Here is a 27,902-nt window from a genome sequence, read left to right on the forward strand (position 1 = left end):
CTTTTTTTTTCTTTGGGAGCCTTTTTCTAAATTCATCAGTGATACATTCTGTCACCCAAAACGTATTTATACGCGACTGTACACTAGTCAATTCTTCTTTTTGGTGGCCTCAGAAAGACTACAGGATAATGTGCCATAGAACTCACTATTATGCAGAAAATATTATTTCACCAAAATGTAGAGTTATTTTTCTGAGAACTTGTGCTTTCTTGGCCTTTCCCCTCTCACTGACAATTATATTTTCTCTGCTCTCTCATGGGTTCCTCTGAGTATGTGGTATTGTACTTCCTGATTGTGATGTCATAAGTTGCTGCCACAGTGACATTAGCAATTTGAAAATACATTTGCAAATTGTAGATGGCATTCGCAATTTATTAGGACGCAAATTAAGATTGCAGTTTATGTTGAATCGCTTAATCTTTACTACTGACATTAATACATTAGGAAAAGCAATTTGCAATTAAGTAGTTTTCACAAATTTCATGAGGCTATTGGGTGTGCATTTCTCAACGATCTGATGGGAGACCAAGGAAAGCATTGCAAGACAATTTGATGCTGTCCTAGGGGAAACATTTCTAAACTACTAAAAGATTTTTCCTGTGTGAAGAAAAAAGTGTTAATGTGCTTATAAACATTTCTGTCATGCTAACTCCTGCAGGTTGTGTGCCTCGTGGACAATATATAGCATACATGGAATTGCAGGAGTGGTTATGTAAATCCATGACTTGTGGAAATTTCCTTGCTTAGTCTTTGGGATATTTGGGGTTCCCTTAAATGTCCAGATATACTATTACTATTAATATATTGTTAATAATATGTCTATCTCTTTGAGGTGCTTTGCCGTTGTTTTAAAAAGATCCAAATGATTAATCCTTATTAGAATATGGGAATGTTGGGAGCTCCATTGCAGACAATGGAGTGTTCCCTGCTTCTACGGGCCGGTAAAGGACCGCAGAGCAACATTCCAATGTTCCACAAAGGCTTCTCGAAGCTCGAGGGGATTTATATCCCCTCGAGCTTCGAGAACCCTTTGTTTAATTTGTTAGAACATTCTGCCCTCTAATGGCAGAATGTTCTAATAGCCTTATAGCCCTTCGTAGCAGGGCTATACCGGCTATTCAAGTCCCGCTGTCTCGTTAAAGTCCCTCGCCTTCGGCTCAGGCCTTTAATAGCCGGTATAGCCCGCTACTGCGGGCTATAAGGCTATAATATATTTGCTGATTTGTTGGCCGATCTATACGTTCTCAAAATGTTCTTGCTGAAAATCACTCAGTAGTGGTGAGAGTGCATTAGTTTGTTTGTTAATGTTGGTGGAGATGTTTATTTTGTCGGAACTTCCTAGAGAAGGAAAGAAGAACCAACATAGTACCACGTACTGTCAGTCAATACTCTTGAAAGAAAAATCTCGGTGTTAACTTATCCTGTATTTCTATTTCCTACAATCCCTACTGAAAGTAATTTAACCAAATATAAAGAGGCAGAAACAATTTTTCTGCCTTGTTATACGTTTTCCTGTTGAATAAAGCATAACACAAAATGTGAGCCTGTTTCATACATCATTTTCCATACAAGTAGATTTGAGATAGAATAAATCTTACTAGGGAATGACCCAGAGAACCAGTGGTGAGTCGTCTCAGGGCACTCTGCTCTGGGAGAGGGACTTACACAACTTTGCAATGAACACAAGAAGTAACTATAAGGTGATTTAAGGGATCAGACAGTGAGTACAGGAGGCAATGGGGTTGCATCGCTGGGCTGATCAATGGTGACTGGAGGTACGAACCTGTTGACAACTAAGGCAATAGGGCAGTTAGTATGTGACTAATGCAGTTATGTAGAGTTTGTCGTATGCGGAACATCTGCCAAAATTTGGTGGATGTTCCATTTGGCTATTAGCACATATGTCTGCGTCCATAAATAATAACCTGAAGTCAGTTAAGGACAGTGTATCAGCAAATACAAGAGATAGATAAATAAATGAGGGGGAGGCACAGAGTGGTTGGGCACTAGTTTTGAGTGCAGCTGGCTGAAGAAAGGTGGTGGGTAGTGGGTACATAAATGCAGAGAAGCTAACAACACCTTACTCAGGGCTCTAAAGCAAAATTCTAGAGACCACACTGCGATCAGGGAAAGCTGGAAGCTGTATAAGCTTGCTACAAAAAAAGAAAGTCAGCCTTGAAGGAGGAGAAGTGGAAATTAATAGTGGGCTCCTGTCAGTCTAATGATCCCCAAACCTTTTGGAAAGCAGTATGGTCGGTTCTATCTCCCACACTACCAGCCGATAAAATAACCGTCCGTATATCTCCCGAGACCTGAGTGACGCATTACACTGGTCTCTACTCTGCTGACCTTAGTGCTGCGGATCCACCAATACAGCTGAATTTAACTTGTCAAATCCTTGCTTTTATTGAAGGGGAAGTCTGGAAAGCAATTGACAATAGTAAAGGTAAGAAGCTCCCGGCCAGATGGAATTCCATTGGATCTATTTAAGGAACACCCAGTATTCTGGTCCCCGGTACTCACCACTGTTTTTAATTTAGTTTGCAGGGAGGGAGTGCCAAAGTCCTGGTGTTCATATGTTATAGTGCCTGTTTTTAAAAAAGGAAACATGCACGATCCTAAATGCTATCATCCTATATCTCTCTTGGGCTCCTCTGTCAAAGTAATTTGGAGAGTCATGCTAGATCACCTACTGGACTAGTTTAATGCCAATCACATCTTGGCCTCCAGTCAGTATGGATTTAGGAAGGGGCTAGGCACAATCGAGCAGTGCCTTAATCTTCATCTCATTTTAACTAAATATAAATATGCGAAGGGCACCTCTACCCACTTGGTATTTATGGACCTGACCAGCATATTTGACTGTCTCATGCTCTAAGCTCTGGGACATTTTAGTAAACATTTGAGAAAAAGGGTTAGTTCCTTCTCGTATCTAGGCATGTAATCCGATGAAGGTTGTATGTGGCATACCTGCATAAAAAAACAGAATAACATGATTTACGCGTGCAGTTGGTACTACTTATTCCCTTGCAATGTCCATAGGTAAAAAGCCCATAGCCCCAATCTTAGAGATTTATAAGTGTAAATGTATACTGATCTTAACATATGGCATGGGCATTTGGGGATGCAGGGACGTACTTGCTATGCAGACAGAGGAGAATAGATTTTGTCTTGGAGTCCTAGGAGTTCCCCCTTCCTCGCCACACTTCTCCCTCCATCTGGAGTTATGTCTTGATTATGTCCAAGATACAATAAATGAGGCACCTCTAGCCATCTGGTGTTCTATCTGAACAAATGAAGAAGTTGATCTTAATCGGGCAATTATTAGAGACTGTTTAAGTTGCACTCATGGCCTGTCTATCCCCTGGCTCTAATAAATGAAAACCTACCTCACGGAACTTTGTTGTGCCTCATTGTTTGACCACCCAGGTTTTGGATAGCTTCCAAAAGCACAAAGAATTGTCCAGGGAATTGTCTGGAGTATCCAAACCCACTGTCGGGGATTTTTGCCTCATACAAGTACCTCCCTCTATTGCTCCGTATCTTTTATATGTAAATAATGTGCACAAAAGGAATTTGTTGACTAGATTTAGGCTGGGGTCATTTCGCTGGTTGATATGCTTCCTCCTGGGCCAGTACTCTTCTGAATCTAATACCACTTGCCCTTGTGATGAACATTCAAGCCAAACTATTTTACATTTTGTATTTTTCTGTCAATTTTATCTTCCATTTACCAGGAAATTTTAAATACCTCTTTTGCGCAGGCACACATTTTCTAAGTGTAACACAGCTTTATATTTTCTCCGCCAACTCAATGATCGTGATATTTGTTTTGCCTTTGCGAGTTTTGTGAAGTGCACTTTAGCAAAGAGAAGGAGCATGCTGTTTTAATATCAATGCATTTTAATGGTTTCTGTATATATTGTATTTGTACTGCTGCTAAAATGTTTATTGCTGCTGCTAACTCCTTTATATGACTGATTTTAATATTTAATGCTACTGGATGATATTTGCTGCTATTTACAGATCCAGTCTATCTGCACCGTCACTTTAGTTATGAGCAAATTACTGTTTTACCTGCTGTTGTACTTATCTTAAATGGAAAATGTGATTGTAACTTCCTGAAATGGGACTGATCTTAATGATGTTTGTTATTATGTGTATCTATCTGAAAGAAACAGGTTAGTATTAGATTCCTTACCTTAGAATATCCCCAGGCATGAGACTGGATCCGAATTTTTTTGCGTAGCAGTACCCCTGCGCGTCAGTAGGCGTCTGCGGCTCCTCGTCCGTCGTCGTTGGCGCCGGGATGACATCGTCGGAGTACTTAGACGCCGCCCTGGCGCACTAACGTCAGTTCTTCTTTTTTTCTGTGCCAGCAAGCGCAGGTCCGGAGAAAGTGGTACCCTTTAGTCAATTTTTGACTAAACTTTTTGATCTGATTTTCGAGTCGACCGACTCCGACGGTGCCGGTAGGGATGCCCGGGTTCAAACCCTGCATCGAATGCATCCGACTGATGTCGGTTACCGACCCCCCCATCGCATGTGCCTTCATTGCCTGGGGCCCGACCACGACGGCAAGTCGTGCCCCGACTGCTGGGCCTTGACGTCGAAGGCTAGGCGGGAGCGGTCCCGCAAGCGCCTCGAGCTCCGGCAGTTGGCCCCGCGCCATTCGAGGTCCCGGTCCGGAAGGGGGTCGAGGGACCGGTCGCGGGGCCAGAGTCGTCATAGCTCTGCGAGTCAACATCATTCCTCTGGCTCCAAGTCATCAGGTAAGAGGCACAAGAAGTCGAAGAGGCGACATCGCTCTTCTGACTCCCCCCGACGCTCGTGCGACGCGTCCGGGGGTTCGGGCGACACCGCCCACGCGGCTCCGCTGGAGCCGCAGGCGTCTCGGCCTGCTCCATACCCACCGGTCCCTGGGCAGAACGTGACGCCGGAGGAGATTGAGGCCTTCCTCATGGCCATGAGGTCGCTCACTCCTCCGTCGGGTTTTGCAGCGCCTTCCGGACCAGCGCCCCCGACTGGGTCCCCAAGCGGGGTTGGTGATTTGGCCCCAGCGCCGCCGGGTGCTTCGGGCCCGGCGCCGTCGGCGACTTCGGTCTTAGCGCCGCAGGGCCCCGCCGGATCCGACTCCGGATCCGCGTCATTGCTGGTCGACCTTACGACCTCGCCGGTGCCGGCCCCCAGGGTGTCGCCCCCGGTGCCGTCCCAGGACAACACCGTCCCCGGTCCTACCCTCGATTCGGGTCCGGCGCCGTATTCGACGCCGCTAGGGGAATTTTACTTCTATGAGCCGGCCCCATCCTTTGACCCTGAGTATCAGGAGATGGGTGGCGAGGAGGATTGGGAGGGGTCTGAGGACCCTCTGGCACGTGAGTGCCAGCCTTACCAGGACTGGGCAGGTGAGCTTGGGGATGCCAGTGGTCTGGACACTTCGCCAGACACTGGTTTTGTCTCCCCCCCCTACCATGGCTACGTAGGAGGGGGCTGCCTATAGTGTAGTGTTGACGAGGGCGGCCAAGGCCTTATCCCTTGAACTCCCCGTCGTGGCTGTGAGGACTAACCTCCTCACCGAGGTCCTTAAACCGCAGGCAAGCTCCTCAGAGCCTCTGCTGCCGTTTAATGAGGCCCTATCTGACATTCTTCTGGGCACCTGGTCCAGGCCCGCCACCGGTCCGCCTGTAGATAGGAACATGGCCAGACGCCATCGCCCAACTCCGGGCGACCCTTGCTTCCTGTCCACCCACTCCACCCCTGAGAGCCTGGTCATCCAGGCCTCTAACTCCCAGACCGCATTCCCGACGGCTCCCCCTGATCGGGAATCAAAGAGGTACGAACAGTATGGCAAGAAAATGTTCTCTTCACTGAGTTTGGGGTCGCGGTCAGTTAGCACCGCATGCCTCTTGGGCCGTTATACCCACTCTCTGTGGGACACGGTCGCGGTCGTGCTGCCACAATGTCCGGAGGAGGCCCGGACTAAACTCTCCCAAGCCCTTGCGGAGGGTCGAGATGCGGCACGGTATTCTATCCGGTGTGGACTGGATACAATGGACTCGCTAGGTAGAGCGATGGCAACAACTGTGGCGATTCGTCGCCACGCCTGGCTGAGGTCCGCCAACTTTTTGTCTGATGTCCAAAACACCCTTATAGACATGCCGTTTGATGGCCGTCGCCTCTTTGGCGACAAGGCAGAAAGTGCGCTTGAGCACTTTAAGGACTCAAGGGCTACGGCCAAGTCCTTGGGCCTGTTGGCCCACGCCAGCAACCTGCTCCCTTTCGCTCCTTTTTTGACCAAGGAAGGGGTGCCCCCACACGTCCTGCCAGCCACGGGCCGCAGACTAACATCCTGCGTGATGGCGGACGTGGTGACCGCTGTGGCAGTGCCCATGGACAACGGCGAGGGCCAGTCCACATCCACCCCCGCAGCATCCGCCTCAAAGCCTTCCTAGTCCGAGCTTTCAGGCCCACATGATGCCAGTGGGGGGCAGTGTTCGCCATCACCTCCTTCACTGGCGCAACATCACTTCAGACAGGTGGGTGCTGCAAATCGTCCGAAGGGGCTACTCCCTCCCCTTCGAGGCGACCCCTCCAGCCATCGCAGTACCACCGCGTGTCAGGGGGTCACTTGAATCTTCTGCGAGGGGAAGTTACGGCCCTCTTGGTCAAGGGGGCCATCGAGCGCGTTCCTGGGCCAGAAGTAGGGTGTGGTTTTTACTCCCACTACTTTCTGGTTCCTAAGAAGGGCAAAGGGGGCTTACGCCCTATCTTGGACCTGTGGAACGTCAATGGCTTCCTCCGCAAGGAGAAGTTCAAGATGCTGACTTTGGCTCAGGTCTTAGCTGCCCTGGACCCAGGAGACTGGATGGTAGTGTTGGACTTGCATGATGCTTATTTTCACATCCCCGTCCTGCCGGCCCACCGGCGTTACCTGCGGTTCACGGTAGGCCACGAGCACTTTCAGTTTACCGTGCTCCCCTTCGGCCTTACCAGCGCCGCACGGGTGTTCACGAAAGTGATGGCGGTGGTCGCAGCTCATTTGCGCAGGTTAGGGGTTACAGTCTTCCCGTACCTCGATGACTGGTTGTTGAAGGAGGGCTCGCCTAAGACAGTCGTCAGCCACCTCCAGACTACGACCGACCTCCTGCACCTGCTGGGGTTCTCCATCAATGTGCCGAAGTCACACCTGTGTCCCTCTCAGAAGCTCCTCTTCATCGGAGCGGTTCTAGACTCGGTGCAGTTTCAGGTTTATCCTCCCAAACAGTGTGTTCAGGATATTCAGGCTCTGATTCCGATCTTTCAGCCGTTATCCCGAGTCTCGGTCAGGGTGACGCTGCGGCTCCTGGGGCTGATGACCTCCTGCATCCTTCTGGTGTATCAGGCCAGGTGGCAGATGCAGGCTCTGCAGTGGGACCTGAAATTTCAGTGTGCCCAGCATCAGGGCAACTTGTCCGACCATGTCTTGAACTCAGAGGGCACTGCAAGACAGTTGCAGTGGTGGCTCACGGACCGCGATTGGGTCAGCGGCAGATCCCTCTCCCTTCCCCAACCGGAGCACGTAGTTGTGACGGACGCATTCCCTCCAGGGCTGGGGGGGCCACATGGGAGAGGCGGAGATCAGAGGCCTCTGGTCTCCGGTGGAGTCCCGGCTCCACATCAACCTTCTGGAGATGCGGGCGATCCGGCTTGCACTGAAGGCATTCCTCCACTCTGTCCGGGGGAGTGTAGTGCAGGTGTTCATGGACAACCCCACCGCCATGTGGTACTGCAACAAACAGGGCGGGGGTGGAGTCGTGGATCCTATGCCAGGAGGCTCTGCGCCTCTGGCAGTGACTGGAACAGCAGGGCGTGACCCTGGTTGTTCAACACCTGGCAGTTTCCCTGAATGCCAGGGCGGACAAACTCAGCCGTCGGTGCATGATGGATCATGAATGGCGTCTGAACTCGGACGTGGCGCAAGGCCTCTTTCAACAGTGGGGAAAGCCTTGGTTAGATCTATTCACCACAGAAGAGAACGCGCAATGTCATCAGTTCTGCGCGTTGGAATTTCCAATGCAGCACTCGCTCGGAGACGCTTTTCGTTTCGAGCGGAGCTGCAATCTGTGGACGCCTTTCCGAAAATACAACTTCTGCCCAGAGTGCTGAAGAAGATCAGACGCAACCGGGCCCAAGTTATCCTTGTGGCTCCGGACTGGGCACAAAGATACTGGTATCCCGAGCTACTCAGCATGTCTGTCGATCCCCTGATTCGTCTGCCTGTTCAGGAGGATCTTCTGTCGCAGCAGCAGGGGATGGTCCTCCACCCGAACCTGTCCAGTCTCCACTTACATGCGTGGAGATTGAGCGGCGGCAGTTGAGGCCATTTGACTTGTCTCCTGAAGCCTGTAATGTGATTCTGGCAGCCAGGCGTCCCTCCACAAAATCGGTATACGCCTGCAGGTGGAGCAAATTTGTGGCATGGTGCACAGCAAAGGCTGTGGATCCCCTTTCTGCCCCTCTTTCAGAGGTTCTCCTCTTTCTTCTTTCTCTTGCCCAGCAGGGCTCTGCTCTGGGCACTATCAAGGGCTACCTCTCTGCCATTTCTGCCTTCTTAAGGCTCCCTGATCAGCACTCTGTTCAAGTCCCCAGTTGTAAATAGGTTTTTGAAGGGCATCACTCATATGTTTCCTCCCGTTCCTTTCGTAATGCCTCAGTGGGACTTGAACCTTGTTCTGACTTACCTGAAGTGCGCTCCTTTGTAGCCACTTCATAACTGTCCTCTTCGTCTCCTTACTCTCAAGACTGAATTCCTGGTTGCCATCACCTCTGTCAGGAGAGTGAGTGAGCTCCAGGCTCTTTCCTCTAAACCTCCTTTCCTTTCTGTCCATCCAGACAAAGTTGGTTTGCGGACACGACCTCTTTCCTGCCCAAGCAGTCACAGCCTTCCACATCGGACAGTCCATCACCTTGCCCACCTTTTTTCCGCCTCCGCATCCCTCGAAAGAGGAAGAGAGGCTCCACCGTCTGGACCCAAAACGTGCGCTCTCATTCTATTTGGGGTACAAAAGGGGGTGGTGATGTTCGGAGGATCTGAACTGAACAAACACTCACACACAGTCAAGAGATCTGGGTTTAATCCATCACAGTTCTTTAGCTCACTCTGCCACCCCAGTTCAGACATGGCCATATGCAAATCAGTCTGACTCTGTGCCTCATGGGAACAGTCCAGCCCGAACTGACAAGCCATGCCTTCCCTGGACCGGATTCAAGCTTCCTAGGACAGGTTTCTGGCAATACAGCTGTCTTCAGCCAGGCTTGCTTGAATCCAGTGGCAAAGTGAGCAAGGGACTCACGTCTGAGCATACCCTTCCAACTTATGGCGAACAAAGCAGTACAAAAGGGGGTGGTGATGGACGGAGCATCTGAACCAATCAAACACTCACTCCCAGTCAAGAGATCTGGGTTTAATCCATCACCGTTCTTTAGCCCACTCTGCCCATTCTATTTGGATCGCACACGCCAGTTCCCGGTGGATGACCAACTCTTTGTTGGTTACGTGGGCGCTAAGAAGGGTCGGGCGGTGCACAAGTGAACCCTCTCTCGGTGGGTCATGTTGTGCATCAAGTTATTCTACTCTTTGGCTGAAAAGGAGCCTTCTCGTGGGCTGAGGGCCCATTCCACCCAGGCCACGGCGGCTACTACTGCCTTGGGTCGGGGAGTCCCCTTGCAGGACATCTGTCAGGTAGCTACGTGGGCCTCGCTGCACACGTTTGCAAGACACTACTGCCTGGACAGCCAAATCCGGAGAGATGGCTTCTTTGGCCGTTTCGTTCTCCAGGACTTTCTGGTGTGATCATTTGTTCGCAGACCCAGCACTTGGGTTTGTATTGCTGGGGTATCTATTCTAAGGTAAGGAATCTAATACTAACCTGTTTCTTTCAGATGCACAAGTTACTTACCTTTGGTAACGATATATCTGTAAGAAACAGTAGTTAGTAATTGATTCCTTACCGCCCCACCCACCCTTCCCGTTCTGCGAACCGATATCTAGGGTTAAGGTCATCCCCTTTCAGGGCCCTAGTTTCATGGCACCAGTGTTGGTTTTTATGATGGCTCTGCGTTTCTGGCGCAGAAAAGCTATGTATAAGAACTGACGTCAGCGCGCGAGGGCGGCATCTAAGTACTCCGATGACGTCATCCCGGCGGCAACGACGCCGATGACGGACGAGGAGCCGCAGACGACGCCTAACAACGCGCAGGGGTACTGCTATGCAAAATTTTCCGGATCCAGTCGGACACCTGGGGATATTCTAAGGTAAGGAATCTAATACTAACTACTGTTTCCTACAGATATATCATTACCGAAGGTAAGTAACTTGTGCTTTATGACTTGTCTTCGGAAGGATGAATAAAGACAGAATTGGGTACATAAATGATTTGGAGCGAGGAAGGGATCTACGCCAGAAGAACGGGGAGTCTAAGAGGAAGCATGACAGGGGTCTTGGGCACCTTGGTGCTTGCTGAAGGACAAAATAGGATGGGCTTCTCATGAAGTCAGGTTTTACTGTTTGATTTACTTATTTCATTTGTGTTCTATTGCAACATCCCTGCAAGTTTCCAGCTGCTTAAGCATATGCTGTTACAGCAAACTTAGATAGTAGTGGTCTTTTCACAAGACATAATTTGCTTATTAGGTAGTGAGTATGGTTGTGTGGCAGCAACTGAAAGGTAATGTGGTGCAAAAACATGAGAAGACAGTAGCAGTAGGAATGAGCCCACACATGCAAACAGAATGGTGAAGATATACAGCATGTGTGTTAAAAATGTATACAATCTGCTATGCAGGTACTTGATGGGTTTGATGGGAACATTCAATGAAAAGGCTGAGATGCTGATGGAAAAACTATCAAAAGTCGCAGATGGAAAAACCGAAGTTAGAATGCTTGATTTGATGGGCCGCGTGACGCTGGATGTAATCGCAAAGGTAAGTCATTTTTCTTTATTGCTGGAAACCGGAAGTAAATGAGCACCTTCTGGCTTAGAATTCCTGTTGAAAAAAGGTGAACGTAAATGTCGGAATTGTCATCTGTTGGCACTTTTGCATTTTGTAGTTTACAACTGTCCGCTGTGAATCTGTGTTTTTCTTCTGTTGTAAGCAGAAAGCTAAACACTGCAATCCTCTGCTACTCACATCTCTCTTCTTGAATTGTATTATAGCACTTATTTAAAAATTCACTGTGGAGATTCTGCTTTCCTTCCAAACCTATACCTGACCTGAAATTACTAGTTCATTTCTGTTCTGGACTATGCATATCCTGCGGTAATTGCGTATGATCACACACTTGCAGGATGGTAGTTAACCTGCAGTGAAAACTTTGAATATACAGTACGCGAACTAGTAAATTTCACACTTGGGATTTTTTGGGCTAAATTAAATAATTAGTCAGAAATTCAATGTGAATAGAAGACAGACGTGAGAGACCGCTGGATACAGCAAGTCTACTTCACAAAGATGGCTACCAAGTGGAACTGCTTGCCAGTAGGAAAAGTGACAACAAAGCACCAGCTGTTTTCATGTTAATGGTAAGAAAACACCTACAGCGACATCAAAGCCACAGCTTCTTTTATATAAATGGTGCAAAAACACCTACTGGGTAGAGGACCGAGGATCTCGATTCACTGATGTGGCCAACAAGTGCTGATATTCTAAATTTGTACTGGAAGCCAAGAGTGGAATTTTCGGGTACCAAACCTGATATGTCGTAATGGGATGCCAACTGCAGTCTACTGCAGCATCAGCCCCTTTATGTAGCCTATATAATTAACGTTGAATATGTGTAGATTTCCCGAGCTCTTATATCAGTCTTAATCCAACACTATTGTATATGTACTATTCAGACAGTCAACACACATCATATGTACATATATCTGTGTATTTATGTACATGGTATTTAAAACTCTTGGATACCTGCCCACAAAGACAAAACTCTCTCACAGTCTTTGTGTATCACACAATAAATGGAAGCCGGAGCAGACGCCTCAGACCCAACAAAATGTAACTGAAGAAACCTCGCATCTTGTCACCTAAGCCCCGTTCAGCAAACTAGCATCCGATCTCACACCTCCTTCCCAGTGATCCATACACTAATTTCCAGCCTATTTGGAAGTGGCTCTTTTTCCAGTTGATAATAAGCATAGTTCATGGATTAGAATCATCACCACTTGAAGCTGACACATCAGGAGACATTATTGGGTCATTTCTTCCAGATCGAAAAGCATTTGAACTCCTTGCTCTCTGAGATTGTCTTAAAAAAAATATATTGATCCTTTTTCAATCAAAAAAAATTGCAAACAGCATTTGCTTCATTCATATTCTGGCAATACATGTTTTGTTCATCAATCCTGTGGGCAGATGGTGATATGGTGAGTGCGTTGTTGGCATCTCCTTACATGTCCGCCTTCTGTCCAGGCAATATGCTGTCATGGTACATTATCCTTATATTAAAATTCGAGGATGCTAAACGTATAACTCCAGTCCCATATATATTGAATGTTCGTAGATAGAAGACTACCTGGTTAGTGTAGCTACAGCAGTGTGTAAGTGTTGTTTCGCAGTGCACTGAGGGTAGCTTGTGTATCTCAACAGTATGTTCTGTGTTGTCAAGGGGGGTAAGCACAGTGCCATTCACTTTGTTTCGTCTGAGTGGGTGTCTGGTGTAGGCTGAGAGGGGTATCCTGATTTGCCAGTGCTGTGAATGTAGTTAACACCTATATCCATTGTTCTGAAAGAGGGGTTCACCTGAGGCCTCTGGACTTTTCTGTCTTAAGGGCCGCTCTGTCAACACTTGCGCAGGTTTCCACCTCCGCTTTCCACCGTATATGCTGGGGACCCTCGGGGAACTTCTTGCACTGGGCTATGTCCCTAGAGGCGATGGTGAAGGCGAGGTCCACAAACCTGTTCCCAGCTTCCTTCCTTGGCACCCGCATGTAGTAATATGCAGACAAACTGAGGCCATGTACATGTTCTGCCTATTAAGAGTGCTTTCCAGATCAGCCACCAGAACTGGTGGATCACTGGACAGTGCTATACCATGGGGATAAAATCTGCGTCTGCCAAAGCACATCTGGGGCAACTGTGAGAATGTGTTTGCATGTTAACATTTAACCTATGTGGTGTCAGACATGCCATGAGTATGTAGTTATACTGTTTATATTTCACCCTTTTATTCATAATATTGTATAAGAGCGCTCTAGGGTGCATGCCCACTCTTTGTCTCTGAAGGGAGGCCCAAAAGTATGCCCATCTGGCCCTAGCTTTTGGTAAGTGATCCGGGAGTGTTGAAAACAGAGCTGCCAACAAACAAGACAGGTGATGCCCTTTTGCAATAACGATTCTAGTCAGCAAAATATTGTTTGATTTTGCTTCAGAACCAATTTCTCATTGAATGCTTCCACAAGCTTCCCATATGTCAAGAAGTGTGAGCCTGGTAAGCCGTTGTCTATCACCAGGTGTTCCAGGGTCCAAAAGGTAACTCCATCATACAAATTTCCCAAGGTATCGATACCCACTTCTACCCAGTCCCTATTGCGACCAACTGTGAAGGAGCCTGCCTACCAGGGGCAGCATTGGTGCATACATCGGGTTCACTCCATGCTGATGCCTTGCCCTATTTCAGCAACACAAGCCAACAGTCAGAGGTTTAGGCTTAGGCCGGGCCAATTTCCACCCCCATCAGGCTCCTTTCCTTTAGGCATCTCCATCTCCAAATTCTTCCAGTTTCTGAATATTCTGGCCTGCCAGCCACCTAGCAAGCCACTGCAGTTCCACTGCCTGGTAGCATAGTTACTAATCTGGCACGCTTAATCTTCCACAGTGGGTCAGGCACTGTAGGGGGTCTATTGCTGTTCTGTGTCTCCCACCATCCTATATCAGCTCACAGAGCAACAGGTTGAGGGACTGAAACCGTTTCCACAGCACCCGTTCGCAAAATAATATAACACTCTTGTAATGTGATCATTTTAGACATGGCTATCCTAGCCATAATAGGCAGCTTGAGAATGTGCAAGAATGCCACTGCCCTGAGTTTGACCTTGCCAGTATAACTGAAGGAACCACCTTAAACACTGACCGATACGAGTCTTTCAAGTCCAAACACACCAAACAATACCCCAGAAATAGCACATCTCTCAGATGTACAATTTCTTTAATGTTTAAAACGCGTTAAATAGCAAAAATATTAAAATCCTTCAGATTTATGTCAACAGTTTTTTTCCTTTTTTCCTTTTTAACTAGGAATGTCCTGCTGACACAAAACTCACAATGCAGTGATTACTTTACTACAACCCTCTTCAGAAGAGTTCTGAACATCTTGAGAAATCAATATTAATATTTTGCATAGGGAGGAACCGGTCTAGGAAGGAAACCCTGATAGATGTTGTAAAAACCTATTTTTGGAATCCAAACACTAGAAATTAGTAGCCAGTTGAAAAGAGAACTGCTGTCTCCTAATTTGGGAAAGGAAGAACATGGAATGTTCACCGTGTACACTGGAGGATCTTGCCTGGCTTCTTCAGGAGGCAAAACGACCTCCTCTCCATCTCTGAAGGAAGATGATGGTGTGTTGTGACTAGAAGAAAGGAGCACCTCAGAAGGTTTGTTAGAACCAGTTGTCTTATTGGATGTCCCTGGCAAGACTGTTCCTGATCCTCCCAGCTCAGATAAAAACACTCCTGCCAAACATGCATTGAAGGGAGTCTTGAACCCTGCTAAAAAGAGGAAAGCAGTTAAGTATTTGCACATCTCCTTTATGAAATGATAGCCAAATATGAATACCTGTTCTGATATGCCTGTTTCAGAATGTGCAAGGCACACCAGCTTAGAATCAATTTTATGCAAACAAAATCCTTACATTTTTCAAATGGTATTACAGATGCTTTCTCAATTAAATAAAAGGTTTTATGGTCCCAATTGAAAGGGGCGTCTGGATCCACTTGATCCCCAGACTCTTTAGTCTGCAAGAACAAAAATCTTCCCCATAGGTACCGCTACATCAAATAGTTTATCCTGACAGGAAACCCACACTTTTGATTCTCTTTTCGGGGTCCCTTAAATATTTGGAAAAGAAAGTGACCAATTTGGTATCCAGTACAGGAGTGACCACAACCATATGAGGAATAATAGGTCATGCTTACTTGGATTTAAGTTTTGACCTTATGTTTGTCCAGGAGAAGTTCGACGGGAAACATCCATTACAACGCAGTCATTACAATGCACTACCTTTACAACGTGGCTGTTACAACGCAACAGCCTTTACATCGCATGGCGTTACATGACATGCCATTACAACGCAGCCATTACAATGCATGTCACTACAACGCATGCCATTACAACGCATGTCACTACAACGCATGTCATTACAACGCATTACAAGGTAAGTAATTGGGATTTTTTAAGTTTTAGGGTGGGTATGGGTTTGGGGTACATGGGAATAGTAATTTTTACCCCTACACTATCCAACACTTACCCTACTTTTGAACTCACTGGAGTGGGAATAGTATTTCTTAACCTTACACTATTCAACAATTACCGTATTGTTGCACCCGCTGGAGTGGGAATAGTAATTTTTACCCCTACATTCTCCAACACGTACCCTACTGTTGCCCTAAAAGTATTATGTGTTATATATGTATGCATTGTAGTGGTATTCATTGTAATGGAATGTGTTGTAAATGTAGTTTCTAAAAATGCGTTGTGATGGCATGCGTTGTAAAATCATGCAATGTAATGGATGTTGCGATGTAAAAACCACAATGTAAAAGCATTTGTTGTAAAGGTTTGTGTTGTAACGTGTCCTATTCAAGTTTGACACTGGTGTGAACATACTCAGCTACATGGCCAAGTGTTGTCTAGTCTGAGGAGAATGGGTGTTCTATTGAGAAAGGGTCAATGGAGCAATTTGTTTTTAGAATGGCTAGGACAAAAACTGATGAGATTGTTAACACCATTCACATCATAATCATAGTCAGTATCTTTAGTGGTGTGACAACCATTATTTGGATAATGAATCAAAATGGCATGTGGGAGCAGAACCATACCCCAATATTCAGGACAACAAAAAATTCAGGTCACCTCAAAAACTTTACCTCAGACGATTCTGCCCAAGGTTGATCTTGGGGGGGAAAAAGGCACCCTCCCTGACATTAATGTATCAGAGTGATAATCATAAATAACTGGGACCACTCAATAACTGAGTTAAAGATCAAAGAAATGAGCGAATGGGAACCAGTGCTTGCAGATAAGCACCCCAGTCCCCTGTTCTGACTCTGAGATTTTATCGGTGCTGCTGCATTAATGGATATATGAGCGCTATCTGGGCTGCTGATCAGTAGAAGATCCGTAGGAGCAACAGGTGTTTTCCTGGGAGGTTGGAAGGGTGGGGGCCGGTTTTGCAGCAGTGGGGGCTGTTTTTTTGGGTCAAGACCTTTTGTAATTACTTACACCATGTTTATGCCTGCCTGCTGCTTGCCATAGGTTCCCTCCAGTGCCCCTCTTAATTGCTGCATCCTAACTCGTTCTGGGTGCGGATACCTTACCTCCGTTCACGACAGAGGAGCACCGGCTGATTAGAGTCTCCTTGCAGTTTCATTCTACATCTGTTTATTTTGAGAACTCTTTTCTTTATTACTACAGGGGCAGGGCAGCCTTGTCCCAGTGCTTCCTCCTTCTTGCGCTTTGGCTTTCAGTGCAGCCTTGTTTTAAACTGCTTTCCAAATCCTATTTTAATTCAGCCTTGTTCACCCCTTCCAAGTCGTGTTCTAAAAGTGTTATGAGTTCATGGAGGGGGCTGGGGAGAGTGTGTGGGATGGGGGTGGTGTAATCTGGTTTGTGGTCATTAAGAGACAGGTCAAATATTACAGGCGAATGGAACATTAGACACATATTGTTAAAACATCAAAACGAGAAATTAGGTTTTGCTGAAAATGAAGGAAATAGAAATTTCTGATTTCTTGGAACACCTGAAGTCAGCTGTAAAGAAAAAATCCAGGCAGCATGCTGAAAATCAAACTGTAAACTATACGCAACTTTAACTCAGCAAGCACACTGCAGATGGCAACATGTTCAGGCAAAGAAATTCCCGGCGATTGTCAACAAATACTTTTTGCTTCAGAACTACAGAGTGCATTGTAGAGAACAATGAAATCAATATGGCCGGTTAGACGTGATACAATTGAGGTTCCAAAGGAGGTATTAACAAACATGTTTGGTCATAGTGTTCAGCATTCACCTCGAGGAGTTTTTGCCTTGCAGCCTACTTAGGGCTTTGAAGCTGGAAATAAACTCCTTTATTTACAGAAGCATCATTTTTAAGAAGCCAAGTTAAATACTGAACACAAAATACATTTCTAATAAAGCAATTTTAAAGATGCTGATTAAGTAAGTGACAAATATTTCTGGACTTGCTAGACCAGAAAGCTCTTGGGTTTCAAAATACAGTTGAAAAATGCCCTAACCAAAAATAGATTTTAATCAGTGAGACAAAGTCAAAGAATGTTTATATTCCTGGTGGCTAGCATACTACTCATGTTCAGGTATCAGTTTCTGGAAAGCCTAGGGAGTAGCCAAAAAATACAATTACCTCCCACTTTGAACCAAAGCTCTGATGGCACCATATAAGCAAAGCAAGTGAGCACGAATTTCCCTAGAAGAGCACCCATGTTGCTACCATCCAAGCATCTACCCATTTATCCTTTCCTCCACACCGCTAATATTCACCATTTCACCTTTACAATCTGTCAACCATTCATTCTTTCATCCCTCAGTCAGTCGTTCACCATGCCATCCATCCATCATCTATGCATGCATCACCAATTCATCCACGCATACATCATTTGACTTACCCATCCATCAATAAACTTTCATCCATCAATTGATTATTTTTGCCATCCTCTTCTTTCCATTTACACTGCCAGCCTATCTTCCACCGACCCATCCTCTCAGATTTCCATCTATGCTGCTATCCTTTCACCTATCCTCTCAGATATCCATTTACATGGCCATCCTTTCACCTACCTATCCATCCAGCGATCCATCCTCTCAGATTTCCATTTACTCTGCCATCCTTTCACCCACCCACCAACCCATCCATCCATCTTATTGGATTTACGTTAACCTGCCATCCTCCCATCTATCCATCTCTGAGATTTCCATTTACACCTCCCTACACCCAGGTCATTATTGCTGCTCGGGGAGCAGCTTTCACATCTAACCTCCACCCCCCACCCCCCTCCCCCCCTCCACCCTGTGCTAAGCCTTTTTTTGGCTATTTGGGGTAGTTTGCGCTTAGACCCCTGTAACTTTTTGACCATATAAGGTATCCATGTCAAATGTGCGTCCTTTTTTTCCAACATCATGGGGATTCTAAAGGTACCCAGGGTTTGTGGATTTCCCGGGAGGGGACCCAGAAATTAGCCAAAATACAACTAGAAGTTGTTTTTTGGAGAAAAATGTGAAAAAAGGGCTACAGATGAAAGTGTCTAGTTTTTCCCCTGCAAATGGTATCAAAAAGGGGGTTTAGGTGCTGAAATCACTATCTTCCCACCTTTCAGGGACAATCAGACTTTTGTCAAAAAACCAACATTTCTTTACACAGTATTGGGATTTTTCTGGGACATTGCCTATTTTTGCTATTTTCGTGCTTTTGGCCTCCTTCCAGTTAATGGTAGAAATGAGTAGAAAGCAATAATGGATCCAGGAAAGCTATACAGTTTGGAAAAGTAGACACAATTCTGAATTCAGCAAGGTGTCATTTGTGTAGATCCTTCAAGGTTTCTATATAGAAATTAACATTTAAATATAGGAAAAAAGGAAAATTAGTTGAAAAAAATAGCCTTTTGTGTCAACATTTTCACATGTAACTTCTTATAATCATGAGAACTCTTTGAAAGCAATATAGCGTTACATCCGATGGACCTTCCTGGTTGTGGGGATATATAGGACTTGTAGGTTCACCAAGAACCCGTCGAACCCAGAGCCAAAAACTGAGCAGCACCTTGCAATGGTTTTTTATTACATACCCAGTATATAGCAATTATTCTGGGAAAATGTAGACATGTAAAAATCGATATGAAAGACACCTATGTATTTCTGAAATGTGAACAGAATATAGAGTTTAGAAACGGTAGGTATTTGCACATTTCTGAAATTGGGAATACTCATACTAACATGAGAATTATCGATCATTTTTCAAAATTACTTATTTTTTACACATTGTCTTTCATTTGGAAGGCAGAAATGCATCAAAAGTCAATAGGTAATAACAGTTGCTTTACAAATGGTACCTCACTTGTGTGGGTAGGCTTAGTGCCCATGACTGGAAACTACTCACAACGCAACGTGAACACAACAGATTTTCACAATTAAAAATTACCCTTTTTTTGCAAAGTGCCTAGCTGTACTTTTTTAAACCTAGCTCTGCTGGCACCTAGGGAAACCTAGCAAACCTATACATTTTTGAAAACTAGGTACCAAGGGGAATCCAGGATGGGATGACTTGACTGCCTTTTACCAGGTCCTGTTTCCCAGAATCCCTTGCCAACCTAAAACATTGTCAAAAAACACATTTTCCTCACATTTCTGTGGTGGAAAGTTCTGGAATCTGTCTGGATCCACACATTTCTACCCACTCCGCGTTCCCCAAAATCTTCTGAGAAAAATGGTACCTCACTTGTGTGGGTAGACCTAGTGCCTACGACAGGAAATGGTGCAAAACACAACGTGGACACACCACAATTTCACAGTGTAAAATGACCCTTTTTTGGCAAAGTATCTAGCTGTAGTTTTTGAACCCTAGCTCTGCTGGCACCCAGGGAAACCTAGCTAACCTATAATTTTTTGAAATCTAGACACCCAGGGGAATACAGAATGTGGTGACTTGACTACCTCTCACCAGGTTCTGTTACCCAGAATCCCTTGCAAACCTATAACATTGTAAAAAAAAACACATTTCCCTCACATTTCCGTGGTGGAAAGTTCTGGAATCTGCGTGGATCCGCAAATTTCTACCCACCCAGCGTTCTCCAAAGTCTCCTGAGAAAAATGGTACCTCACTTGCATGGGTGGGTCAAGGACCCACAACAGGCAAGGGCCCAAAACCTATTGAGGCGATAACAAAATTACCTTTCACAAACCAACCTGGTTTTGCAACGGGGGTCCCATGAGTTTTTGGCCCCGGGTTCGGCGGCCATCTAGGGAAACCTACCAAACCTACACATTTCTGAAAATTAGACACTCGGGGGGTCCAGCGAGTTATGGCTTGCTTTGGTCTCCTAACGTTTTCCTACCTAGAATCCCCTGCAAACCTCAAATTTAGCTGAAAGAATCACCTTTTCCTCAAATTTCTTTGTGGGAAAATTCTGGAATCAACGAGGATCCACAAATTTTCTCCCACCCAGCGTTCCCTCAGGTCTCCCAATAAAAATGATAACTCACTCGCGTGGAGTGGGTCAAGTACCAGCGACAGGCAAGGGCCCAAAACCTATTGAGGCGACATCAAAATTACCTATCACAAAACAACCTGGTTTTGCAAGGGGTGTCCCATGAGTTTTTGGCCCCGGGCTCGGCGGCCATCTAGGAAACCTACCAAACTTACACATTTCTGAAAACGAAACACCCGGGGGAGTCCAGGGAGGTATGGCTTGTGTGGGTCCCCAAACATTTTCCTACCCAGAATCCCCTGCAAACCTCAAATTCTGCTGAAAATAATACCTTTTTTCTCAAATGTATGTGTGGGAAAGTTCTAGAAACTATGTGGATCCACAAATTTCCTCCCACCCAGCATTCTCCCAGGTCTCCTGATAAAAATGATACCTCCCTCGCGTGGGTGGGTCAAGTACCTGCGACAGGCAAGGGTTCAAAACCTATTGAGGCGACATCAAAATTACCTATCACTGGCTTCTGGTGGGCAGAAAGCCAACTAGACGCCAGGGATTCTTCTGGGCAAATTTTAATTAGGGTGGGGGTTGCCCAAAGGGGTATGCTAATACACCCACCCTAATTAAAATGTACCCAACTAAATCCCTGAAGTATAGTGGGCTTTTTGCCCACCGGGGGCCAGAAAGGCTGTCATTTTTGCGGGGGAGGGCTGGGGGCATTGCAATGCCCATTTTAGGCAGCCCCCACCCTAATTCAGATTTACCCCAATAAATCACTGGCGTCTAGAGGGCTTTTTGCTCCCTGGGGGGGCAGATTGGGGGCTACTGCCCCCGTCTTCCCCCTGGGGGGGCAGAAAGACTCATTTCTCGGGGGGGGGGGGGGGGATTTCCATGCCCTTTTTTGGGCAGCCCCAACCCCAATGTCAATTTTATAAAACTGTTTTCTAGTGGGCTTTCCGCCCCCCTCCCCGGGGGTAGATTGGGGGCTACTGTCACCATCTGGGGAGGGTGGGGCTCTGGCGTGCCCAGATTGGGCAGCCCCCACCCCTATTTTGCAGTAACAAAAAAATCCCTGGCCTCTAGTGGGCGCCCTGCCGCCCCCCCGGGGGGCATATTGGGGGCTGGGAGACTGAATTTGGCCCACAAAACATGGGGGAACAAAGGCTCTTGCCCAAGGGGCTGCTCCTCCCTCCCTGGTGCTTGTGGGTGGATCCCTGCTTTGGGATCGCCCTCCTGGGGAAGGGTACCATTGGAAAGGGGAGATTCTCCCCTTTCCAACGATACCTCTCCCAAGTGTTTCGGTGCATGGGAGGCTGAGATAGCCCCACGAGCACTGAAACACTGAAACTGAAACTAAGTTTCTGTTTTGTTTTTGTTTCAATGACGATCGTGCGCCATGCTCGCAATCGTCATTGCAAAAAAAAAAAAATAGGCCTGGGGAGGTTGGGGTAGCTCTTCCCCACCTCCACAGACAAAAGAAAATGGGAAATCCCTCTGCTCCCTGCAGCAGAGGGATTCTCTGAGCAAGTGCTCATGACGGAATGGTTCCATCATGAGCACAGCAGCACATGTGCTCATGACGGAACCATTCCGTCATGAGCACTGAAAGGGTTAAGGCCAAACACTGGCTGGGGAGCTGCTGAAGAGGTAAGGCGAATTAGCCTCCAGGAGCTTCAGACAGGGAAAAGGTAACCTTCTAAAAGTTACTTTTCCTAAATGTGTTTAATATAAAGCAAACTTCACCAACAAATTAGGCCTTTAATAAATATGACAAACCTTTGAATAACTAATTTAACTGGTCCCTGTCAACAGTTACAGATTGTTTATAATCTGTAGTTTTGAGTTCAGAGCTGGATCCTAGAAAATGGCAATTTGTGGAACCTTGACAATGACTAGGTCAAGGCGAAGATGGCACCAACGATGCTGGCCATTTTCTTCGGACTCTGTCTCATTCAAGTTAAATATCTACACAGATAGCATTAGAACCCCACTCAAGTCTAGAAGATGGGGAAAGTAAGAAAACCATATTTTCAGAGAAGCAAATTCTCCCTAGGTACACATTATAACATGATCTGGAAGTGCCCGCTAGCGATGGAGTACTGGCTTAAATCATGGACACAATTAGGAAATGTGATGTGAAGAATGATTACCTTAGACCCCAGAAAGATGCATAGTGGAACATTTGGGTCGCCAGCACCACACATGTGCATTCATCGCTATTGAGCTACTAATCGTAGAAAAGAGTTGGTCCGCCATTGGAGAGAAGAAAATAATCCCCACACTCGAGAAATGGACCAGGGGAATGGACTTTTGTGCCAAAACAGAAGAATTAGTTTACACAGCAAGAGGTGTGCAGAGGAAACACACCAACATTTTGAGTTAATGGTGGAGCTTTTCACAAGAGATGATATGACCTTTGCTACAGGTCTGTCTTTTTATTGCTTTAATGTACGTACATATTATAGACTGTTGCTCTACTGATTCCAGTATGTAATATAGAACATACTGACTATATAAAAACCCTCCCTTTTCATTCTGTTTTGTTCCTAATTCAAACTAAAAGTCATAAAGAGTTTTATTTAAAACAAAATACAATTTAATGTTGAAGTAGGGTTTTTAATAACATTAAGAGAAAAATAAAGTTTAGAAAGTTACTTTTTGCCTGTCTAAAGTTCCTGGGGGCTAATTCGTGTTTGCTCTCCAATTTCTCCCAGCCAGTGGTCAGTATGAATGCGATTAGAAATTTCTCAGAAAAACTACATAATAGATCACTGACAATTGATCGGTTGATAGGTTGACCTGAATAGGCAGAGAGGGCACTGCTGAACCTCACAGAATATGTAGGGTAGTGACCGTGTGCATCCTTTTTAAGCCTTGCCTAGGCAGTGCTTGCTCTGTCTCTACGAGACATGCTGTATTCAGGATATGGACTAATAGCTCCGCCCACCGTTTGAGACAATAAAGCTTTAGACGTTCATTTTTCTTGCTTTAAAACAAGATGTGCACGGCAATTCTGTGTGAGAGTGAACTCCCTATGCAACCTTATTGTAGCAGTTGGCCGGGTGTTCTAAAATGTAATTTGTGAAACTGCCAGTCCACCACGTGAAGCTTTGAGTTGCACAAAAATGTTGGTAAATATTCTGCAGATAGAACCGTGAGGCGGTGAATGTGGCTACTGAGCATCAAAGGCAGCAGTCTGCGAGCTGCAAACTCCACATAGCACATTGCAAGGGAGTTTCCAGAAAACACAACACTGGCAATATTTTTTTAGTTCAAAACCCTTTTTATTTATTTCATATTTTCATTTGTGCTTCTTTATGGAAAATTGTGAATTATATTTTGCAGCCCACATTATGTTCAGCAGTAACCACTGAGCATGGGTTTTTGCTTACATTTGTGTACAAGCACTTTCCATATCCTCTTTCAGTGCGCTTTTCACTGAAGAAGAGGGTTGGATAGTATCTTGAACTAGCAACAATCTATCTGTTGGTGCACAACCAACCTTCATCTGCACAAAAGGTCATTGGTCACCCATTACCTTTCAGGGTGGTGTGGGCCCAGGTGTTTGGCAGACATAAACATGGGGCATTCCTCCGTCACAAATAGATGCACTATCTCTTAGTTTCTTCTGGTGCACTAGCATTACCCTGACGCAAGACTCACGCAGGGACAATCACAATGCAGGCACGGGACAAACATGCCATTGAAAATGACTGGGATAAAACTGTCTCGCAAAAGCCTAGGATACAGTCTATACTAGTGATTCCCTAACTTTTTATAATAATAATAATCAAGCTTGTAAAGCACATTGTTACACTAACTAGTGTGTCCCCGCGCTGCAGTACAGAGATGGCAGGAAGAGCAGGGGTAAGAAACAGCGCCCCCAGAAGGAACTTAAATACGGAAGAGCCAGGTTTTTAACTTCTTCCGAAAGAGTGACTCCGCTGGTTCATTGCGTAGTGAGAGAGGAAGTGCATTCCAGTGTTTAGAGGCCAGGTAACTGAAAGAGCGAGCACCCATTCTTATTCTGGGGATTATGGCCCGACTGGTCCCTGATGATCTTAGATGCCTATTTGGAATATAGGGGGTCAGTAGATTATGTAGGTAGCTTGGCCCCTTCCCCTGCAGGATACGATGCCTGATACATAGAGTTTTAAAGAGTATTCTCTCCCGCAGAGGTAACCAATGGAGAGCTGAGAGGGCCTTTCTGGAGGGTGAACTTCTGGGCAGCATCAAGACCAGGCGGGCAGCCACAATTTGAATGCATTGAAGTCTGTGCATACATTTATTACTTGCTCCTAGATTGGGAGCATTACCATAGTCCATTGAGAGGCTACTAATGCATGGACTAGGGTTTTCCTGGCTGCGATGGGGTGCACATCTAGAGTCTTTCTTAGGCTATTTAGGATTCCAAAGCACTTCCCGGCCACCATTCTAGTGTGGCTCTCAAAGGAGAGCTTGGAGTCTAGTCACATCCCCAAATTCTTCACCTGCTTGCTTGGGGATGGAGTAGGGCCCAGTGTCTGTGGCCACCATGACGAGGACCAGAAAGAGGGAGCTTTCCCCACCAGCAGAAGTTCAGTTTTACTGCCATTTAATTTTAGACCGTTACTTGTCATCCAAGATGCAAAATCTTGTAGGCAGGTAGAGAAATTTGTGGCTGCCTCTTCAGGAGACTGTGACAGAGACACCACCAATTGCGTGTCGTCAGCATATGACACGACACTGATCCCATTGCTCTCAATAATCTTTGCCAATAGGGCAATATAAAGATTAAAGGGAGTGGGGCTCAATATACAGCCCTGGGGGACCCCTTGGGCCAGTGCAATGCTTTAGGAATAGTACGGTTGTTAAATCACCTGAAAACTCCGATCTTGTAGAAATACCCCAACCATTCCAGGGCCACTTCACCCAGCCCACCTTCCTTACTGCGCTGTAGGAGCAGTGGGTGATATACAGTGACAAAAGCGGCACTGAAATCCAGAAGGACCAGAGCAACTGTCTGGCCTTCATCTACTTGTCTGCGGATAGTTTCCGTAGACAGGAGCCGTGCCGACTGGGTGGAGTATGTGGCCCTAAAACACGATTGTGTGGGGTGAAATAAACTGTGTCGGTTGATATGCACAGATAATTGCGCGTTGACCACTTTCTTGGCTATTTTAGCACAATAGGGCAGGAGTGATACTAGGCGGAAGTTATCCAGCTGACTTGAGCTCACCCCGGCTTCTTTTTTATGGGAAGAAAGATGGCTTTCTTCCCCCTTATTGGGACCACGCCCATCTCAAAGGAGAGTTCAAGGAGGTGCCTGATATGCTTTATTAGGATCTCCAGGCTATCTCTCATAACTTTGGGAGTATTCGAGTCTCTGGGACAGCCGGATTTGATGCTCATGGCTATGCCTTTGAGGTCTTCACAGGAGGGGAGATCCAACCTGGAGAGGCAGTGTGCCTTCTCCACACCTACCGTCCCCTCCCGGCTGACGAGTCCAATGAGTGCCTTCTCCAGGAATACGGTGTAAATCCTTTCTCCCTTCTCAGCAAAGAAATCCACCATTAGGTTGCAGGAGTCCTCAGAGCTGATAGTGGGAGATATGGTTCTCGCCAGAGAAGATATGTCTTTAAAAACTGAAAAACAATCTCTGGAAGAATTCTCTGCTTGCTCAATCCTGTCACTATAATAGGTGGTGCAAGATCTTATAAGGGAACGGTACTGTTTTTGACTGGTTTTATATTCGGCCTTCCTGTGGTCAGTAAAGTATTTTCTCCACACACGTTCTAAACGCATGCAAGTTTTCCTTGCTATACTTAGTTCATCATTAAACCACGGAGTAGATTTAAACTGTCTGTTTGGTGCCATAGAGGACCACGGGGCTACTATAACTAGTGCTTCTGTAATCCATTCATCTAATAAGAGACAGGCCTACTCAATATCGTTGCCACCAGGCGGACCGCACTGCTTGAGAGCTTGATTAAAAGTTGCTGGTGAAAACCTGGCCCATTTCCTATGAGGCCTACCTAGACTTTTAGTACTAGTCGATGTTACCGTAGGTAAAAGCACACTAAAGGGGATCAGATTATGATCCGTCCTGGGAACTACAACGGGGAATTCGATTTCTATACCCACCCCCCAGTTGGCAAAGATTGGGTCTAGTAAGTGGCCATGCTGGTGGGTCAGGAGAATTGATTGCAGTACCAGTTGTAGAGCAGCCAATTCCTGACAGAGAGCTTGTACTTCCTCAATAGCCGTATCATTGAAATGCAAGTTTAAGTCCCCTAACACAAGCACTTTGTTCAACCGATGTGCTGGCGGTATCAGCTGTTCTACTAGGCTCGCTGCAAAATGAGTGGCGGGACTAGGGGCTGGTAAATTAGAAAACCTTTAAAAATGCAGTTGGCAGCGGCAGAGATTGAAATAAAAGCCTGCTTCACTAGTTTTAATATCTGCCAACTCCAATGTGCATTGTAAAGATAATTTATGAATGATGGCTATTCTCCCCCCCTTTGTATTGGACGATCCAGTCGGACTATCCCATAGTTCTGCGGGCGAGCTTCAAGGATCTCTGGGGCAGAGTCCACAAATTAGCCAGGTCTCTGTCAGAAATAAGGTATCTGGTTGATTATCTTCAATGTAATCATGTATTTCATATTTGTGTTTCTTGAGGGATCAGCAGTTGACGAGTATTAAATTCAGCTTATGATTCACCCCGGTCCCTCTCATGTCAACCGTCATTGTGTAAGGGCAGTGGTTATTTCCAAGGCAATGAGCCCTTCAATATACTGTGCCTACAAACTTCTGGGATAGGAGGGCATAATTTGTGTAATTGCTCCGTCATACATTTAAAAGTCATGGCCATACGGGCAGGGGTTCTGGCCCCATGCCCCGAACGGCCACGGACGGGCGCAGACGGGCCTGCTTTTGGCGTGCTGAGCGCGTCTGCTCAGGCATGCACACTAAATAGGGATCAAGCCTCCCAAAGCTAGACCGTCAACCACTTTTCCGGCTGTAAGCCCGGAAGTGAATAAAAGACCTCGCCCTCCACTCAATCAGTACAATCTGCTGTGGCGGACCGGGGCGTGAGAACACACACACAAGCATGGAGCAGAGGTGAGTTCGCAGTAACAATTAAAACAGTTTAAAAACAATTAAAAAGACCCAGTCCTCCTTAAAGTTATTTGCAGTAGTGCTGTAACAATCTCACACTGCCTACTCTTAAATCAGTGCCGAGGTCATGCAGATACTGACACTATCTGCCTACCGTTGGGAGTCCGCTCATGCATGCGCACTAAATTGGGGTTAAGCTTCCCAAAGCTAGACCGTCAACCACTTTTCCAGCCATTTTTAACAAAGAAACAGTAACCCAGGTAAACGAGCGCTCAGCAAAATAAGGATGTTGTGTTAATTTCGAAATATCTTGCTGGTGCTTCAGAGGTAGGTCTTAAAACTGAATGATTCTCCCCGAGCACTCAAAATATTCAATATTCAAAATTCAAAGT

General features: G+C 46.0%; 1 protein-coding gene across 2 annotated transcripts in view; it reads left to right on the forward strand.

The window, feature by feature from the left end:
• Positions 1-27,902, forward strand: part of LOC147690173 (cholesterol 24-hydroxylase-like) — a 288,449-nt gene that overhangs the window by 150,614 nt on the left and 109,933 nt on the right. For both annotated transcript variants that reach the window (XM_086937766.1, XM_086937767.1), the window contains exon 6: positions 10,825-10,963. In XM_086937766.1, the coding sequence (XP_086793892.1) occupies positions 10,825-10,963 (139 nt within the window). The remainder of the gene's footprint in view (positions 1-10,824; positions 10,964-27,902) is intronic.

Source organism: Lissotriton vulgaris, chromosome 9, assembly GCF_964263255.1.
Source record: "Lissotriton vulgaris chromosome 9, aLisVul1.2, whole genome shotgun sequence".
NCBI lineage: Eukaryota > Metazoa > Chordata > Amphibia > Caudata > Salamandridae > Lissotriton > Lissotriton vulgaris.